Source organism: Brachycentrus maculatus, unplaced genomic scaffold (genome assembly GCF_059751285.1).
Source record: "Brachycentrus maculatus isolate JH-2025_06_01 unplaced genomic scaffold, ASM5975128v1 h1tg000004l, whole genome shotgun sequence".
In the NCBI taxonomy this organism is placed as follows: Eukaryota; Metazoa; Arthropoda; class Insecta; order Trichoptera; family Brachycentridae; genus Brachycentrus; species Brachycentrus maculatus.
Genome location: NW_028280759.1, coordinates 3,026,252 through 3,046,872, shown reverse-complemented (window position 1 = coordinate 3,046,872; position 20,621 = coordinate 3,026,252). Strand labels below are relative to the sequence as shown.

General features: G+C 33.9%; 1 protein-coding gene across 1 annotated transcript; it reads left to right on the top strand.

The window, feature by feature from the left end:
- The first annotated feature begins 176 nt into the window (after positions 1-176).
- pps (protein partner of snf) lies at positions 177-18,317 on the top strand. Its single transcript, XM_088277355.1, has 18 exons — positions 177-338; positions 762-919; positions 2,458-2,622; positions 4,100-5,903; positions 7,966-8,143; positions 8,570-8,854; positions 8,932-9,432; positions 9,523-9,855; positions 9,939-10,091; positions 10,182-10,372; positions 11,103-11,480; positions 12,273-12,502; positions 12,704-12,816; positions 12,918-13,126; positions 13,875-14,073; positions 14,422-14,626; positions 15,271-15,440; positions 15,569-18,317. Exons 2-18 carry the CDS (start codon positions 787-789, stop codon positions 15,992-15,994), a joined length of 5,673 nt encoding a protein of 1,890 aa, XP_088133481.1. The 5' UTR covers positions 177-338; positions 762-786; the 3' UTR covers positions 15,995-18,317.
- Positions 18,318-20,621: the final 2,304 nt, after the last annotated feature.

Genomic DNA, 20,621 nt, shown 5'->3' with positions numbered 1-20,621 from the left:
AATGGGCATATTGTTATAATAAAATAAGTGGACACGTAAAACCTTTTTTTACAAATTTTCCCCGTCCGAGCATTCTTTGAGGTAGGTACTCCTGGAGCGCATTGGTCCTGATTTGTCTCTGATACAAAAAGTCTTTGAGCGAATCTCCATCGTCTACTTGTCTATGACACTTTGATATTATTGTTTGCGTAATCTATGATCCTGCGCTAGCGTGTTTTTTTCAGGTCCTAAAATTCGATTTACGGCCAAATTACATCTTCTTTTAAAGCAATATTAATAAGTAATATTGCAAATGCACAAATTTATTGATAGAACTCTTCTCTACCCTGGTAGTACAGGTATGTGTCCGGCGTAATGCCATTTTTATTTCGGGTTGTGATCGCTTGCATTTCAAAATGGCGGCACGTCCTGGTATATTTGGAAAAAAATGTTATCGCCCTTTATCATATATACGTGTTTTCAGAGTCTCTCGGTATACTTGATGCTCCGATTAATGTAATTATGAATGTTTTAAATTTAGCATGTATCTGTCCGTATCAATGGTTAAAAAAATCTATTCACCGGTTCATTTTAATTTGCGCGCTTTTTTTCATAAACATCTTTTAAATCATCGCTTATTACCTCTGTTAGCGTACTTTTTAAATTTAACATTTATTTAAAATACCTGAATTAAGCCTACGTAGCACGATAATTTTGTTGTTTTAATATTAAATCTTTATTTGACAGCGAATGTGACGTTTTTGATGTATTTCTAATTGCAGGTCTCCGTTCTGACTGGGTGTAAAAATGTCTAATACGGTTATTACCAGTTATACCGATATTAGTGGTAATATTTCTAAGCCCGGGAAACAATTAGTAGTCGTTGTTAACAAGGATGGTACAGTTTCCTTTGAAAAAAGTGTTTTCCAATCGTTGCTTGGTAAGTGTTGTTCTTTCCCAATGAAGTATAGTCTTCGATATTCCCCCTATACTATAAGCGTATGTCTACAGATGTAGATGTAGTAACCGATGTTTATCTATAGATTATGACTGTTTGTAAGTGATTTTTACATTAACTTTCCATAGCAGGTATAACAAAACTTCTAACCATTTGCAATTTATTCCAAAATGCCAGGAAGATAGTGGAAAATTCATCCATCCCCAAAAAAAATTACATTAAATTAAATATTTTATAAAAAACAACCTAACCTAATATAATATGAATAATGATATAATATAGATCAATATTGAATAAGTTATCTCAATGGAATATGAAACACTTAGCATTTTCTCACAATCACACAGTATTATGATGATTTCTTACCTGGACTCCTTTTTTTTTTAAATAAAAATAAATTATTTATCTTTGCATTCCTGTTACACACTAAATTTTTTTGAGCTACACCAGAAAATAAACCTGAAAAGTGGAGATTTTAACTTCAAACAACAATGTGGAGTCTGCCATAATGCCTCAGGACTACAACGCAACTAAATTTAATACCTACGACGAAACTGTATTTGTTTTTGTATATTTTAAGGGTTTGAGCTTCCATTAATTGAGGGTATTAGAAGCGAAAGTAACAATTTCTAAAGAAATTGTTTCTAAGCTACTGCGCTTTGAGATTTAATACCCGAATTTCCAATTATGAAATCTAATTTACGGTAAGAAATCATCATAGTAATTTTTTCTTCGTTTTCTTACAACTCTGTTTTGTATCATAACGATATATATATATTTTTTTTACCGTAGACTAGTTTTTATATTTGGTTAGTAGATTTCAAAGTTGTTTGTTTGGAAATTGCTTTTTTTTGCCTTTATTATCTTAAATTAATAAATAAATATTACTTTGCATGTACACAGCCACAAAGTATGTTTACACTATTTTTTAAATTATTATGATTGATGAATTATATTCATTTAATTAAAAAAATTGTAGTAGATTTACAGAAAATGATACCTCTTTTATATTAACAAACATCAAAACCCCTTATTAGCACCTGATGGTGCATACGGCACTGCATCATATAAACGCAGTGTTATATTGACCATTAACACATGAAGGAAAGGTGATCAGCCCTCCGCTTCAGGTACCAATCCAGGGTAATATTGAACAAAATTATAGTGAAAAATCACTTATATTTGTTTGACACCCCACTGGGAATCGAACCCGGGATCTCCAGTATGGTAGCCGAGCGTGCTGATCGTTACACTATGGAGGCGGACATGAAATTATATGAGACATGAACATAATAATATGCAAAATGGTAAAGGAATCATAATAATTTTTTTATGAGATGATTTCACGTAGTTATGTCTAACCTTTTGCCTGCTATTACATCACATTTATTTAATGAACAAACACTGTAATTCATTCATGAATTGTTACATCTACTTCTAAGAAAGTAACCCTTAACCCTTTGTCAGGTGTACTCTGTTTATCTTCATCTTATCTTAAGTTGATTTCAAAATTGTTTTAGATGAAAAAGGTGGGGAAAATACCTCCGTCAGTTTGGTTCACATAAATGAAGATGGCAAACCCGCTGACGCGAGTGATGATAGTTCAGACGATGAAAGTGTTCCGCATGTGAACTTAACTGTAAATGCTTTTTATGATGCCGAAACGTGTGAATCGTTTGAAAAAGGTACATTTCTTTTCAAATTATTGCGTGTTGCGTTAATGCTGGAATGTGAAAAAGCTCAGTATTGACACTTGATACAAAATTATTTCTTTTTACACTTTTAATCTTATAATAATTCTTCTGTTGTGATTTTGCCTAGTTTAAATTGATTCTTATTACTTGTAGCTTTCACAATTTATAAACCGTATGTAAATTGAACTTGAACTACACTTTTAAGATAATCTATGCATCGTGGTAAGGGAAAAATCTACATTTAAAAAAAATCTAAAGTAATGTACACAAGCACATTTTTATATGTGATGAGTAATTCAATAAATTTGTTGAATTTCTTTGATATATTTGAATTCAATAAAATTCTTAATATTTTCAGTGCACATAATTTGTACTGTGATGTTTTATAATGGACGGATCTTATAATACATACTAGCTAACAAATTTGCTGACATCAATAAATTCAGTTTAATTTTATTCATAGATAATGTCCATTTATATTGCAATTTGATTTAATTTTCAATGTTATACATATCGGGTTTAAAAACCAACATTTTGAAGGAATTAAAAAAATGCATTTCATAACTGCCGAATCAATTAATGATTCGGTAGTTACTTTGTGGTAAAATCTATCCATTTTTAATTTAATTTTTACTTAGTAAATACGAAAATGATGCGGAATGCATCGAAACACGTGTCACAGTAGATTTTAAGAAATATTTGAATTTATTAAGTAAAACTTAAATTTAAAAAAAAATGCAGGTTATACAAACTGTGGTGGTGAAATATATTTTGTTATGTATATTGGGTCATTCAGACCTTTTTGGTTTAGAGCTCTTTTTAACATATTAATAGGGTTTAATAATGATCATCAGTAACAGTTTCTGTAAATTGAAGCAGTTTATAGTAGATTACACCCTTCTGGTCCCTCCAGATTGCAGCACTGCCTTTAGACCATGGATATTGCATTTTGGTAATGATGGATTTAGTTCATCTGACATAACCCGTGCCTTTGGACATATAAAGGTTACTGCAAAATATACATTTCTTGTCACCAGTAATTATGCGATGCAATAAAACCCCTTGCAAATGGTTTTTCAGCATTCAAGTATTCTTTCATGGAATTTATATGGAGCCCAATTTCCTTCTTTTTATACCATTTCTGTGGCACGTAAATACTAGAAATCACATGACTGGCTAGCATTGATGATAATGCTTTTTTGGTTTGACTCGGATCCTCTTCGAATTATGATTCGACTTATGCATCAGAATTTTTTTCTGGTGCCTCTGAATTTTGTTTATCACTGTGCTCCGATTTTTTGTCTAGAAAATTACATTTATCTTTATTTTTATAAATATAAAATTTGTGACAATAGTTTCACCTTGTTATGGCATTTCAAACTAATATTTATGTACCTAAAAATAATTTTAAAAATTTTAAAAAAATGTTCAGTGGGCAGAATTTTAATACTATTGGTTTATTTTTCAGAAGGTCCAGGAGAATCATATCTTTTGGAGTCCAGAGACTATTTTCTCATAAGTTTTCAAAATGATCACTGCTACACTCCCCTCGGGGTGGCGGACGATTCCCAAGAAAAGGAACACAAAAGTGAATCGATTCCCACATCTAAGAAAATTACAATTATAGAAAACAAAGTTATACCCAAAGATAAAAAATTCATTAATCTGAATACTGCAGATGCTCAAATTATATTAAGTAGATCAGATATTCTGAAGAAAATAGTAGATTCTCAAAAGACCAACCATAATCTGCTTCCGTTAAGTAACAAAACAGTTGTAGGCGCGGCGTCCACGGGCACTGCCCAGCAACAGAAGGATAGTCTAGCTGACCAGACATCCGAGAGCTCTAGTGACAGTTTGCACGATGATCGAGATTCCGATTCCGATTACCGTCGTCGGAGCAGAAAACCTCCTGCCAAACCTAAAGCAATGGTCAACAAAAATGTCATTAAGAAATCTGATCCCAAAAGAAATACTTCAAGTATCAGTCAGTCAGATGTACCGCCTCAGTACAAACACGCCAAGACTTATAAAGTTAAAAGTTTCTCCAAAACTAATGTCAGACACGTTATGGCAAAAAAAATAAAGAAAAATATCGTTACAAAGCTTGATGCGAACCGAGCCGGTCAAACTATCGCCGATATCAAATCAGCAGAAGGTACTGAGGCTTCCAAAGAATTACCCAAATCTGAAGTGAAGTCGATGAAGCCTATTCCTAAGAAAGAAAAGAAACCCCCGGCTCACATGACCGCTCTATTGAATGATATGACTTCTCTGTTCTCTACTCCCGATGTTATTCGTAGAATTTCTACCGATTCTAAGACCCCCAAAACCCCTGACAAAATTACCTCTGACGCCGTTTTCAAAAAGGAACCATCCGTTGACTCTCCAGTTCCGTTAAAGAGCCCCGATAGTTTAATGAAAAGTAAACTTGGAAAACAGGAGGCGAAAACTTATTCTGTCAGTGCAAAACCGGCAAATAAAACTTTCAAAGATATTAATCAGCATCTAGCGAACAAGGCAGCCGGTGATTCCAACGAGGTACTCGGCCCATTAGGCGATGCTAACTTGACTCATCTCTTCCAAGAAACTCAAGGAATATCGCCTTCTGCCATGGCAGACGTGAAGGACGGAGTGAGTAACATCCTTCTGGGACCCTCTTCCTTAGCGGGACCGCTCTCTCCCAGCCTGGACCTGCTAGGTCCTGGAGGAATACCGGAAGAAGAAGGCTTGACTGAAGATCTCTTGATGCATGTGGCGCAGCTGGTAGAAAGCTCAGAAAACTTGCAAGAAGTTATCGATAAGCAAGTCTTGGGTAAGGTGGGCAACCTCGTGCCCAAAGACATGAATTCGGCCTCTCTTAGTGCTGCGGCATTGCCTAAAATGGAGCCGATTCGTACCTTGCCACGTTCAGAAAAAGTTGCCGCGCCGACTCCTCCCCCTAGAAAGGAACCTATACAAATAGTACGGAGCGACGGACGAGTCATCACCTTGCCACCCATCGAAGCGCCAGCTACCAGGTCCTCAAAAAGGAAAAGTCTATTGAACTCATCCCAGGACCTGCCGAGTCCTCTCGCCACTCCTGTACCTGCCAAGGTCACAATTCCTGTTAGCCAAACTCCAATACCCAAGGCGGCCGCACAACAAGGCAAAAAGATATCGCAGAAAACTATAGAACAGCAGCAGCCTATTGTATTACAAAACAAACCCGATGGAGATGACGAAAATGCAGAATCCGATGAGAGCTGGAATTCTGAAGATGATCCGGACAGGTGTGTATTTTGTCCTACATATATATTTTTTATATTTTACACGTATCGCAACTCTTGTATCAGTATTTATATAACAATTGTTATTAAACGTTTCTATATGAACATGTTGTTTCTTTTATACTCTGCAGCTAAATCTAAATCAATTTTATTTTCTCCAATGTAATTAGGCAGTTTTTGGGCAGCCCTTTATGTTAATGTTTCACTACGCATTTATGTGCTTCCTCCAAAGGTGATATAAGCAAAACACGTGGATATGTGGATAACCCAAAACTCCAATTACTAGTCTTAAGAAATAAAATATATCAAGTATTTCTCTAACAAAACATCGTAAGAACCTTGAGGAGAGAGTTTTTTTTTTATTATTCTCATTATCATATATATTTTGTTAAATAAATCTTATTTTATTGTCTATATTACAGTAAAAATCACTTTATTTTTACCTATTTAAATGTTCTTCCCAGATCCCTTGATATGCTGACGTTGCAGCACACTGTATTATAAACCTAAAATGCCTGTGTATCATAAAATGTTTACATCTTATTGTTTTTAATATATGTATCTAAATAATCATATTTTAAACCACAAAACCTGATCTCCCTCCCCTCCTTTACATAGTAATTAAAAAATTGTGTGAGAAAAAATGTATTTTATTGGATTAAAACTGAAATTCATTTACAACAAAATTAATAGAATTTCAGAAGATTAAACGAAATGGTTTTACAGTAAAAGCACGTTTATTTGAACAATGATGATTTAAAATTTACCATAATTTGGAAATATCACATAATTCTGGTCCCTTCAACAGTTTTCATACAAACTTTTGATGAAAACTGTTGAAGGGACTTCAAAAAAGTTTAATATTTCACACAAAATTTCAATGCAAAATCATAAGTTTACTTGCTACGGGCACACTCCGTTGCGGCACACATTACAAATTAAGGATCAACTGCCAGATTTTCCTTATCTACCAGGAACTACTCCTGTTAAAACTTTCAATGGTAATTGCTGTAAATCCTAGAGTTCAAGATGACTACAATCCAAAATATACCTTACAAACGTGGTTTTTTAAAAAATTTCACATGTTTTTATCGCACTTTATATAATTTCTTTGTAGTATTCTAAAGTTTTTCAAAAACGTTTTCATAAATCCTTTTTTCATGGTTCAAAATTAATAACAATGTCAAAAATACCCGATAAATTCACCCTATTGAGTAATGGCACAGAAGACGTAATATTTTATTTACAATATGTATTACACACACATTTTCCCTTTTTTTCAAAATCATTTGTCTCACACTCTAGCGTCATTCTGGACTATTTTTTCCATTTTCATAAATATAACATTTTCGTGGTGAACAAAAATATTCTTTAATTTTTATTTTTACGTAAAAAAAAAATCCCAATTTTTTTCATAAAGTATTTTTTATTAATATTATTTTATATCACCAATTTTATTTAACTGCTTTTGTTACTCTGCTAACAAACAAAAAAATACAAATCGCCTTCAAAACATCGTCACTCATAAGATTATGAAAAATGTGTAAGAACTTTTCTTTCAAATTCATAATTTGAATTATTCTCTAAACTCGGTCCCATCGATTTCAGATTAACTGTCTTTTACTGTACTATTACTCTTAAATGAAATCAGAAACATAAATATATTAGTAATTAGAACAAGATATGTTTATTTTGGTTTTATACAAGCTTAATTTGAGGAAATGCAGAATCGCAGTATAGGCATTGTGTGTGAAAACTTTGTTATTGTTATTAACACTATACACTTTTATATCTATATCGTATTACATACCTTTATATCTATGGCGTTTTATGTTGGTAAAAGAACTACATAACTGTGTTGATTTAGTTTTTACTCTTATTATAATCCTGGTAGAAAAATATAAATGATCATAAGTGCTTTTGTAATAGCTGTTTGTAACCTTTATAAGGAACGTACCCTTCCATGAATATGGAAGGTTATGTTGAATCAAACTTTTTCATTACATGAATATAGATGTTGATAATGTCGGAAAGGCAGTATAGTAAAAAGGTAATTTGGATTCAGGTTATGGTGCATATGCAAGCAGCCGCACAACAACCGGTTCATGATCTGCTGCGACCTGTGCGAGGATTGGTTCCACGGGAAGTGTGTCAACATAACCAAAGCCATGGGACAGGAGATGGAAGAGAAAGGGGTGGAATGGAGGTGTCCCAACTGTTTAAAAAAGAAATTGGTGCCTAAGGTGTGTATTGTATACAGAACCGGCGTTATTGTTTATATTTTCTGTGATTTAATAAACTTTGTATTTAATCAAACTGGTTTTTTTTATTTTACCCACATAAGGTCAATATTATTCTGAAATAAAATTTACTATAAATTTATCAGTTATTCGAGTTATTTTTCATTTATTTAAGAAAAGAAAAACCATTTTAGAAATTTGAATTCATCATGTGTGAAAATTTAGATTTTCTTAATGAGAAATATTTTTTACGCACATAGTTGCACTCACTAGCAACCAAATTCCGATTGCTTCTTTTGACAATATTTTTTTGTCTCGTTTCTTTTTTTATTCTTTTCAAATACATTAACTGTTCTTTTTATTGTTTCAATATTTGCTTAAAATTTATCAGTTGAATGTACTAAGGCAATTTTTCTCTTTTGACTTCAGCCTAATTCACTAGGAAAATCGACTGATAATAAATGGGAGGCGTCTACAGAAAGCGAGACGTATTTGCACTTGCCCCCTAATACTAACAGAAATAACCCTCAAACTGGGAATACTAACTGCATTGTATGCAAGAAGGCGGCCCGCACCAGCAGTATTTACTGCAGCGATGCGTGTATACTAAAACATGCCCAGGAGTCGCTCGTATCCAGCCCTGCGAGCGCGCCCAGTAAAGTTCAACCTGCTAAAAGTGCATCCTCCGATAAAACCAATCCTGATACAACTAGGGTATGTCAAATTTATTATCCATCGGTTTCATATCTCGGATAGTGGATATTTTTTTAATGGATTAATTTTGGTTTTAGGTAATTGTATACGAAAGAGAGACGGGTAGATGTCTCGCCGGCCCGAGTGCACCGACCGCCGCAAATTTAAAAGTATGGCTTCAAGAAAACCCTACATTTGAAGTTGTTCAACCGGGAACCATAAACAGACCTACGGCCAATATTAAAGCGCGATCCAAAATAAACAACCCAAAAGTGCAGTCAGTCTTAAAAATTAATCAAGATAAACAGATTATCTTAATGCAACCCCCTAAAGGATCCAACACACTATCGAGTTCCGGCACAAATAAAACCCAATCACCGACTGCCAATAAACCACTGACTCCTAAATCTCCGACATTCAAAGTTCAATCTCCCAAAACACCGGTCACAAAACCTCTTTCTTTGAAACTCATATCGCCCAAAGAACAACCGGCGCCTAAACCTGCTACCCCCAAGTTGCAAATAACTAAACCCCAGACGCCTGTTAAACCCGGCCTCAAGTCTCCTCCAACACCCAAAACTCCCACTTCACAACCAAAGGTAATTATTATTACTTGTAAAATATAGAATATTTTGTTTGTGACACTATTTCATATTTGTTACCATTTTCTCTGTAATTTTGCTTTCTAGTCGCTGAAATCCCCTACTACACCAAATCATTCAAATAAAAAAGAGGAATCCAGGCCACGCATGAACAGTACAGAACCGATACGAGAAAATGTGAGGAAAACATTACAAGAGCAGTTGAGTCTGAGAATGTCAGAGACTAAAGATGTGAAATTTGCAACAAATGAAATTCACAAGTTTGCTGTGGATACGGAACATCAACTATATGATCTTTTCAAGGATGTGGGGATCAAATATAAGGCCAAATATAGATCCCTCATGTTTAATTTGAAAGACAGGAAAAACCTTTCCTTATGGCAAAAGATTTGTGATCATTCTATAACACCTTCGCAATTGGTAAGTATTTCCCCAAACCTCCCTTTGACTTGTCCAATAGTGATGCGCTATTTCCATGATGTATTTATTATGTTGTATTGTAGGTCCGGTTATCGGCTGAGGAATTAGCCAGTCAGGAGTTAGCTCAATGGAGAGACCAGGAGGTTAAACATCAGCTTGAACTTATAAAGAAGTCTGAATTGGATCTCCTTGCTTGTAGTAAAACTTATGTACTCAAAACACATAAAGGGGAAGAGGTAAATTGTTACTAAATATGAGTATTTTACCTGATCAATTTATTTTTCCATTCCATTTTTTTCTAATCATTATGTAATCATTTTGTTAAGGTGATTGAAAGTCGAACCACCGACACTACAGAATTGGATCCGAACGTCGCGCTAGAAGATATTGTATCGGCTCTTAACCACGTCCCTGGGGAAGAAAAGTCTAAGGACGATGATAAGGATAGAGATAGTAGATCTCCTTCTCCCTCACATCATCGACATCAGTCAACCCCCTCACACCACAAACATTCCAAGTAAGAAATAACATACTCTTGGCCGTATCCCTAAAATCTGTAGGACATTAACCTATCCACCAAATGTCATGTTAAATGTTGCCCAAAATTTAAAAAAGAGAAATAACTATCTGTAAATACGGACCGTAGACAATTTCCGGATAATTGTAATTTTTTATAAAGATACTCAAATAATCTTCTTTGAGAGTTTCTTTAAACTAAATTAATTTTTATCAGCCGTGATAGAATGGCCATATGAAAAGGAAGCATTTCTTTAGGTTTTTAGCGTGTGGGTCAAATTAACGGATTATATTGTGGGTGTACTTGCAAAAAACGTTAACTCGAAAATATGCATTTTTTAAAACTTAATGATGCATATTATAAAGTTTTCAACGTTCTATAAACTGGCAAAATAAACTAAGTAGTTTGAAATGTCATATATATGTAGGTTTAAAAGTAAATTCAACTTTAATTTTAATAGCGGGTATTTTATTCAGCTTTAAATAACAGGGATTATTCAAACAGGGATTTTAGATTTAAGGTTTTTGCTAGTATACCCACGATGTTTTATTTTATATTGTTATATTATAGAGTAAGCTCATTTATTTATCAAGTACAGTAAAAATTTGTTTGCATGCTTTTATTGCAACATGTTTCTACAATTTGATTAAAAATACTCCAGTTCTATAAGAGTTTTAGTAAATTTGCTGCTTGCATCTGATTATTGGATTATTTTTCTTTTTTATTTCAGGCACAAGAGTAGATCTCATAGCAAATCCTCAAAAAAATCGCATAAGAAAGATCATTCCACAGACAGAACCAAAACGTCGCAAAAGCGTGAATCTTCACGAGATAGCAAATCCACCAATCGAAATCGTCATAGCAAGAGTACCAGCGACAAGGGAAAAAGTCGCAGCGACAGTAAACACCAAGAAAAGTCAAGGAAATCTTCCCGTTCTTCCACCCATCACCAAAGTTCAAAATCAAAAGGCGATCACAAATCCAGTCCGGAAGGGAAAAGCCTCAAACGGTCTCATTCTAGAGAAAAATCTTACGCCCGTTCTTCATCAAAAGAAACAGACAAGCGTCGATCTTCCTCTTCCTCTAAAGAAAGCCACAAGCACCACAGGTAAACAGCTTACATTTGTTTCCAATTTCTTCTCTTCAGGTGACAATACAAGAGATAATACAATAATAACAACAATATGTTTGTTATCTATCAATGTATCTGTCTATCATCGTACGAGTATGCAAATCTAAGATCTGATATTTACTTCTTCTTCTAACCCTTATCTGCACCCAATGGCTCATAGGGCACTGCATCGTATTGTCGCAGTGTTATCTTGATTTATATTTATTTACATGAAGGCAAGGTGATCACTCCTGCGCTTCGGGGACCAGTCTAGGGTAATATTAAATAAATGTTAGAATATAAAATCACTTTTATTTTTTCCCCCCTCCCTGGGAATTGAACTCGGGACCTCCAGCACGGTACCTAAACATGCTAACCATTACACCGTCGAGGCGAACTAAAAGATAGCGGAGATGATATTTTCTATCCACCTACTATTCCTCCATACCCTTCCCCATATATCTGTAATGACCTTCAGTTATGTCATCTGTATCCTATCAAATACTGCTAGATCCAAAAATCTGAAACGCAAGACCACTCACCTCGCCTTTAAATAAGTGGTTATCAACTTAACACCGCGTCAATATAATACAGCGGCTATGTACAATCGGTTGTAGATAGGAGTCAGAAGATAAAGAATAGAAGATGCACTCATAATAAACTTCTTCAAACAAGCACCACTCATTCTATTCCTTGGATGCTGAACCTTGTCTACGTAATTTATCAAAAAGTTTTATTTAATTACGCTTTTTCTTGAATCATTGTATTCACTTCCTAATTTCCTTTTAGATCTTCATCAAAGGAAAGTGACAACAGACATGGTGCGAAGATAAGTCGAACTGAAATCACCAATGATGAGGAAAAACGAGTGAGCGGTACCGACAAGTCTGTTGACCCGGACGCCTTAACCAAAGCCTTTATGGATGATAGGGACATATTCATACCTCAAGAAAACATGGATATAGACAGCCCTCCAACGCCTGGAACTCCAGAAATTTTGGAATCGCAACAGTTATTGAGTAAGTTCTTTTTTATTTTTAATATGAATCATTCATCTACTATACAGGTTGTTGTGATTATATCATTAATTGATTCGGCAGCCACTTTGGATTTAGAATGCATCAAAACACGTGTCACAGTAGATTTTAAGAAACTGGTATTTACTAAGTAAAACTTAAATTTAAAATGTTTTGATTATGTTGTTCCTTATACATTTTTAGGTGCAGATAGCGATCAGGAACCCAGCAGCACCGTAGATTCCACTCAGTCATCCATATGGTCTGGTTCCGTGAGCATGATAGATGTGGCAAAATTCAACGTAGCAGCATATGAGGTATTTGTTTTTCTTACAACTCAATTTCTATTCTATTCTATTTCTTTTTCTCTTAAATTATTTGCAAATTGTGAGATAATTTTATCATTTATGAATTTTAGGTTTCCGGTCACTGTGATTACATTACAAAGGATCTAGTTTCGGAGTTAGAAATAGTTGGAAGAATAAGCCCGGAAATAGTTTGGGATTATATCAGCAAAATGAAGAAGCAAGGGAGTAAGGATATTATGGTCATCAAACTCATGGCTTCCAGCGAGGAAGAAAAGAAACAATATAATATATTCTTTAGCTACTTAAATTCTCGCAACAGGTAATTATTTATTGAATGACTTGTATAAGATTTTACTTAAGATAATTCAAAATTATTGGAAATGAGCTTATCCTTATTTTAGTTTATATTTTAAAAGCATTATTAACATTGTGGTATGGTAATACATATAACACTTTCCTTATCATTAATCGTTCATATTTTGTATTACTCAAAAACATTGCTTCAAGATTAGCAGTTTCGGAACAAGCATTCCCTCATCAGGTCAACTATAGTCTACAGTTGAACTGGTGAGGGAATGGTTATTCTGAAACCGGTAGTTGTGAATAAGAGTTTTTGAGTGGTATTATACCATGTGAATGATAAATTATTAGGAAAGTGTTAATCCTTATCATCTCTGTAACTAACAATTACTTTGGTATCCTTTCTCTGTTGAATATGTAATTGCCAAAAACACAAACTACAATCCTGCTGGGCAAGCTAAAAAAAAATCATTTTGTGTCATTGGCTGAAGAAGGCCAACATTTACCCGACTATTTGACATCGAAAACTTAAGCTGGAATGAAATTTAAACCGAAAAAATAAATACATTCCCAATAGGATAGCCGAAAAATAACAGTCAGTCTCATCTCTAATTTATACACCCATAAAAAGCTTCAATTGATGTTATGAATGGTGTAATTCTTAATCTGTTCCAATAACTGGGATTTTAACCATACCTTTTTGATCAATCAAATATGGCTATTTATTATGTGAACTATTTAAAAGGGGTTGTTTTTTTTTAAACCAGGTTGGGTGTGGTTCGAGCTCACGGAGGTATCAAAGACTTCTACGTGCTACCACTCACTTCCCACGTGGCCCTTCCTTCCGTGTTGCTTCCTCTGAATGGTCCCGGCTTTGAAGATCCCAGACCTCAACTCCTCCTCGGCATTATTGTCGGGCAAAAGAAGAAGCGCTCATCGACACACATCTCGGCAGTACCGGCTAAGGTATTTATTTTACTTTTCTTTGCTTATTTCTTGGAATTTATAATACAATTTGCCGTCCTAGTGGTCTAAGTCGTTGTAAAACAAAATTGTCAGTTTAAACTGGCATGTACCCAAATTCACACCGGTTCAAATTTGAACTTATCCGCTTTAAATCATAATTGTCGCTAGTAAACCGTTGACACTCGCGACCTGTGTGATACGAATTTATAACTGAATGCGTCTTTTTGATAAATTAACTGATGACTATTTGTCATATTATTTATTTCAGTTTTACCCATTACTCATAAATCAATTACATTCATCCGTTGTACATAATTTATTTTGTATTTTCATAAATTAATGTTTCAGGTGTCCAAGTTGAAGGATTCAAATTCAGAGCGATCGTACACGCCTCCCCCCTCCCTACCCGCCCCTCACTCCACCTCTACATCCTCGTACACGCCCCCCAGCAGCCCCCGCCGCGCCCCCCACACTACTATGCCCCCACTCCCCTTGCCCACCTTCCATCCCTCTCTCTCATCCACCGTCAAGAGCAAGATAGCCGCTTCTTTAGGTAAGTACACATTTTCCCTACTCAAAGGCATGTGTTTTTTTACAGCTTAAATTTACACATACATAGTATAATCTTACACAACTAATAAAATGTAATATTAGCCAAAAGCAATATTTTGTAAGCCTTATCGGTCATATATTTGAATAATTCTTTGTTTAAAATGGCCAGGCTTTGAGATTGACTTGCGAGATTCAGATGAGACTATCAGACACCCATAGAGTTATTCATAACTGTGACAAGAGAATCCGCCGAGTCTGCAACGGACTGACTAGGCCTTGGTCTCGTGTTCCATCTGGAACCTGGCCTGCGACTCCTTGAGCCTCTCGCGCTTCTTGGTCTGGATGTTGTGCATAGAACACTGCATCATATAAACGCAGTGTACAAAATATTGCTTTTCGTAAGTAACTTAATTCTTCAGTAGAATTAAAAGGTTGATTTGGTAATTCGCCGATTGACAATATTTGTTACAATTCTACTTCGAATTTCGGGCAAAATATTGTTTCAAATTACGAATTATCTTAACTTTTTAAATTTTATCGAAGTTGTATCGGATAGATTACAATTTGCAAATGAATGAGCTTTTACTATATTTTGTAAGTATATTTTTTATACCTTGTTTTTAATTATCGAACCATATATTCCAGCGAGTGCAGATGACGAGCCCTACAGTCCCGGAGGAAGCGACAGTGCATCTCAGTCCCCTCCACAGGCTGCCACTACCGATCTCCAGAAGAAAATGGAAGAACTCAATCGCAAAATCGAGGAACAGAAGAAACAAATCTTCCACATGGCTGTTCATTCTAACGAATCTTTGGTATATATATATATATATATATATATATATATAATTTCCTTGTAAAATAAGCGAATCGTAAATTAAATTAAATCTTTCGGATATTCAATATTGAAGTGACGATTCGTTTTGACGTGATTTATTTTCAGGACGAGCCTTATTCTCCGTCACGCCCGATGTCTCCGGAGGTAACGGAACCTCCCCTCAATACTCTGTCTTCCATCTCCCTTCCGTCGAACCTGCAGGAGATCCTGGCCAGCATACAACAGCGGAGCAAGGCGGAAGACAAGGAGACGTACGTACCCACGGCTATTGGCACCGCGGCGCCCTATCCGGGAGAGCACGCGGCCGACGTTGACATGCGCGTGCCGCCGCCAGGATACCCCTCGGCGCCTGGCAAGCTGGCCTCCCTGAGCGAGGCGGAGCTTCTGAGCATGGTGCCGGATGACCAAGTGTTCCCGCCGCTGCCCGCGCTGCCGCCGCCGCCCCCTCCGCGCACTCTGCGCCTGCCCATGCGCGCCTCCACCCACCACCCGGACCAGCCCCCGCCTCCTGGCCTAGAGGACGACCACTAATAAAACCCCCCCCAACCATCTGTAAATAACTAGTCTAGCGTGTACTGTACATAGTGTTATATCCACTCGCTTTAATATATTCTAATAATATTAATGGTTGTATTATTTTTAATTGACTGCGTGACGATTGTTTCCACTTTTTTCTTTCAATTGAACTCCCTACATGTAACAAATCACTATCGCGTTTATACCTGACGCGCATTTACAACTACGAGACCCGTCCATTTTCACTGGGAGATACATTTTTTGTTGTTGTTATAATTGCCATTGGATGTCTGTTGCATGAGGCGCATGTCTTATCACACGGTGGACATGTGATAGTTGCTTGTGTGTGTTCAGGAGGTAAATGTTACATTCCCAGTTTTATTTTTCCATTACCAGGTTATCGAACTAATAAAATATGTAACTTCCCCGAAACCAGAAGACCTTTTCCCAAGATTTAAGTATGATTAAGTAGTTTTGAAAATGCATTTAAGATATATATATATATATATATATATATATATATATATATATATATATATATATATATATATATATATGTACCCCAGCGTATTTTATTATTGTTAATAAGCCTAGTTTTTCACGTGTATATAGATCCTCAAAGGGCGAACTCTCGATCCTTAAAGTGGGAGCACCTTTACAGATAGTGATAAGTGTTGTAAATGTGAGTGAATAATTTGTACCTGATCGGGTGTGTAAAAATTGATTTTTTTGAACATGATTCTGATAAATTCCTCTAATTAATAGATATTTCTCAAAAAGTGCAAGTATAAACCCCATCACAAATTTTATATTAAGTATTTTTTCTTGCATCTTCTTTGTTTATTAAATTTTGAAAATCAAATTTCTGTACATATTTCTAACATTTTTAGTAACCCCTATTTGATCAAAAAATCGGCTCTATAAATTCAAAAACATGCCTTTTAAAGATATAATTATTATTATATCTGTTGTTAAAATAAAGACCTGTGTAAACTCAAATAAAATTTTACTTGAAATATGAAAATTCGTACTTAAATAAAGCTAGTAGCAGTCAGCAATCCGCAATGATAAATTGCCGAACTAATAAATAATTCAGTTTACAATTTATGTTTTCTCGTCACCATTTGCAATAGAGACGCCTTAGTTAATATAAAGTGGTATTTTGCTGTCAAGACACGCAAATATATTATGCTCATACTTGTTCTTAATTTAAAATTGCATCACCAACAAAGTCTACATAAAATAAAACTGAATTAATCCTATTACGGGCCATTCGTAAAATTTATGACGGGTATCCAATTTGTGGGGAGCACCGAGGCAACACTTGTAAATAATGTAGTGACAACTGGCACGAATCTTAATTCGAATTTAAGTTCTCAAAAAGTACTCAAATGTTGCACTAATGTTTTAAATGTTTTTTTTTGCATACGTTTCTGATAAAATGTGAGTTTTTTTTATCGTCGTACATTTTACGATAGTCCCATATTAAGGTACATAGATACAAGTCCCATAGTCTGGGGTTAAATAAATTAATATATAATTGTTAAAAACAAAAAAAATGATTAAAAGCTCAATACGTACATGATAAAAATCTAACATCTACAAAAATTCAGAAAAAAAGGTCGTGAATGTTGGACTATGTATAAACCACTTTAATTGATAAAGAGTCTTGAAATTACTTACATATAATTTCAGCAATATAATAATCTATGTATAAAATTTTTGTATGTATGTATCATTAAAAAAAGATTATCTTTAATAAGTAAACACATCACATGATAATACTTATCATAAATATGCACTGTAAAATGCTATTTTCAGTAATCACTGTATAGTACAACTCGAACTGCATTTGTGGCTTATGCCAGTATAAAATTTATATTTCTGTGTGGATTTTAATATTTGTATTAATTTTTACTCCATATTGAAATTTTTAATGCGTAGCAATTTTTTTAATAATGTACATATTAACAAAATAAAATTTATTATAATTGGAATTAAAGTAGTACATATTATTTTGTTCATAAGAGGAAATTTGTAAATATATATCTACATTTTTAAAATATACACTTTATATATTCTTCAAGACTAAATAAAACTGTATTAAGAATGTGACATTTTATTTTAAATAATAAATATATATTATTATAGTGCCCTATAATAAAATATTTGTAAAATTCATATACTTTGAATCAGGCGTATTACGTATTTAAGTTTAAAAATAAGTAAATGTGTTTAACTAAAAGTGTAAGACTTTTTCATAATGAAATACATAGTGAGTTCTATCATGAGATTTGGAAACCACTGTCAAATAATATAATGTAAACATGAAAATCAATTAATACGGTGTTTCACTTAAGTCCATATTATTATTTACCCATTGTGTTAGTGTTATTTGTACCTTACCAAAACTTCAGTGAGGATGGCGGATAGTGATGATAGAAAGGAGTAATAGAGGGAAGAGTAAAAACAAAGAATTTCAACTAGCATTTTTTAATCAATGGGGGAGCAGTCATCTTTTAGGTATTTCTTAACACTGGAACTGTCTTTTTTACTTATTTGTAGAAGTATGCAGTGATAACAGGGTTAGTAGAAAGTAGCCTAGAATAAAGAGGTAGCAGAACAGATGTAAGGTAATTTGTAAAAAGTCAATAAAACGCACTGATTAATGAAAAATCAATTGACAAATATAATATCTTCAAGAAGATGAAAATGGTGTGGGTAATATTTGTACCTACTGAAAACAAAAACACTAGAATTCAATTTCTTCCATAGAAAATGGGGTGAAATAACATTGTTTTTTTTTTTTTTTTTTTGTATAAATAACCGCTCTGGCAGCTCTACTTGAGGAAGAAAAAGATATTTATGTATTAATTTTAAATCAAACACAGATTTTTTCAGTCTACTATGTTGTATTTTATTAACAAAAACACATAAAAAAATTATATTGTGACAATTGTTTCGCCTTGTTAGGGCATTATCAAACGAATGTGAAGATCAAATGGACTACGGTCCTTATGTAGCTATACAATTCTAAGTGACAGTTTTAACACGTGCAGCAATAATTTATGGGAGACAACAGTAGCTAATGGGGGATGTAGGTATGTACCCTTATATTTATTTTCTGGGAAAGGAAGAATTTATTGACATGGCCATATTTTAGAGAATTAATATTTTAAAGCTTAATACAATTGTTGGTAATATTATTTTTAAGAATTTATATATGTAGATGTAATTATTAGTTTATCAATAACGCATCATGCAAGCTCTATGTAAACGCTTGCATGATGCGTTATTGATAAACTAATAATTACATCTACATATATAAATTCTTGAAAATAATATTACCAACAATTGTATTAAGCTTTAAAATATTAATTCTCTAAAATATGGCCATGTCAATAAATTCTTCCTTTCCCAGAAAATAAATATAAGGGTACATACCTACATCCCCCATTAGCTACTGTTGTCTCCCATAAATTATTGCTGCACGTGTTAAAACTGTCACTTAGAATTGTATAGCTACATAAGGACCGTAGTCCATTTGATCTTCACATTCGTTTGATAATGCCCTAACAAGGCGAAACAATTGTCACAATATAATTTTTTATGTGTTTTTGTTAATAAAATACAACTTAGTAGACTCAAAAAATCTGTGTTTGATTTAAAATTAATACATAAATTAAAATGGAGTTCTACAAATTAAATGCCAAATCAATAAATAAAGAAAAAGATAATTCGTTACTAAGTCTGGTTGCTTGCACCTACAAATTAAATAAAAAAAGTAAAGTGCAGTGTTTTATGAAAAAGTGAAGCATACATCGCTCACTCCTTTCAAGAACGTCATAAATCAAAAATCGTCAATTTTCAGCTGTGCATATTTTTAACTTAATATTTACCCGCTACAGGGCAGAAAGTGTTGTTTTTGCATTTTGAAGAAAAGGTATTGTTTAATTATTTTTTTAACTATATTAAATATTTTTCAAATGGAGAAAGAACCTTCAGGTTTTACCTAAAAAGATATGTTGCGCAGTAAAAAGTTCAATTAGTGGCTTGATATTTATTTTTAATACATTGTATTATATTTTTAAACTTTAAAAACGTTCTCCTGAAAAATCAAGTTTTTTTATTTATGACGTTCTTGAAAGGAGTGAGCGACATGTGCAGTGTTGTATGGTTTTCAGCGCGACATTAAGGTGCATCTGGAATTAAATGCATTTAATATATGAAGAGATTAAAATTATCTCACTTCAGATAGTATATAAACTTACTGACAGGAGACATAAAAGTTGAAAACTTACGGATGCGATAGTTTGGCAGACAAGCAATTTTAATCAGCTTATGGGAGATCTGTATTCACAAAAACTTTATTTCAATAAATTAACTTTTTGGACCACTTTTTTATTGGTACATTTTTTCTCCAACCCGTTTCGACAAGAACCTTCTCATCATCAGGGTTAAATGTACATGTTTAACATTTAAGTTGTTTTATTTTATAAAGTTTATAAAATGTGCCACAAAGTATCTGCGAAAAAACATTCAAGAAAATGTATTCACATAGATTATAAAACTTTATATCCACCTCTAAGTTGAATATTATTTAATGATCAACATAATACAGAGGAAAATTCGTATTTCACAT

Coding starts and splice junctions, on each gene's coding strand:
- pps (XM_088277355.1), top strand. CDS start 787: ATGTCTAATACGGTTATTACCAGTTATACCGATATTAGTGGTAATATT. Junction 920..2,457: donor TGTTTTCCAATCGTTGCTTG/GTAAGTGTTGTT, acceptor AAATTGTTTTAG/ATGAAAAAGGTGGGGAAAAT. Junction 13,127..13,874: donor TACTTAAATTCTCGCAACAG/GTAATTATTTAT, acceptor TTTTTAAACCAG/GTTGGGTGTGGTTCGAGCTC.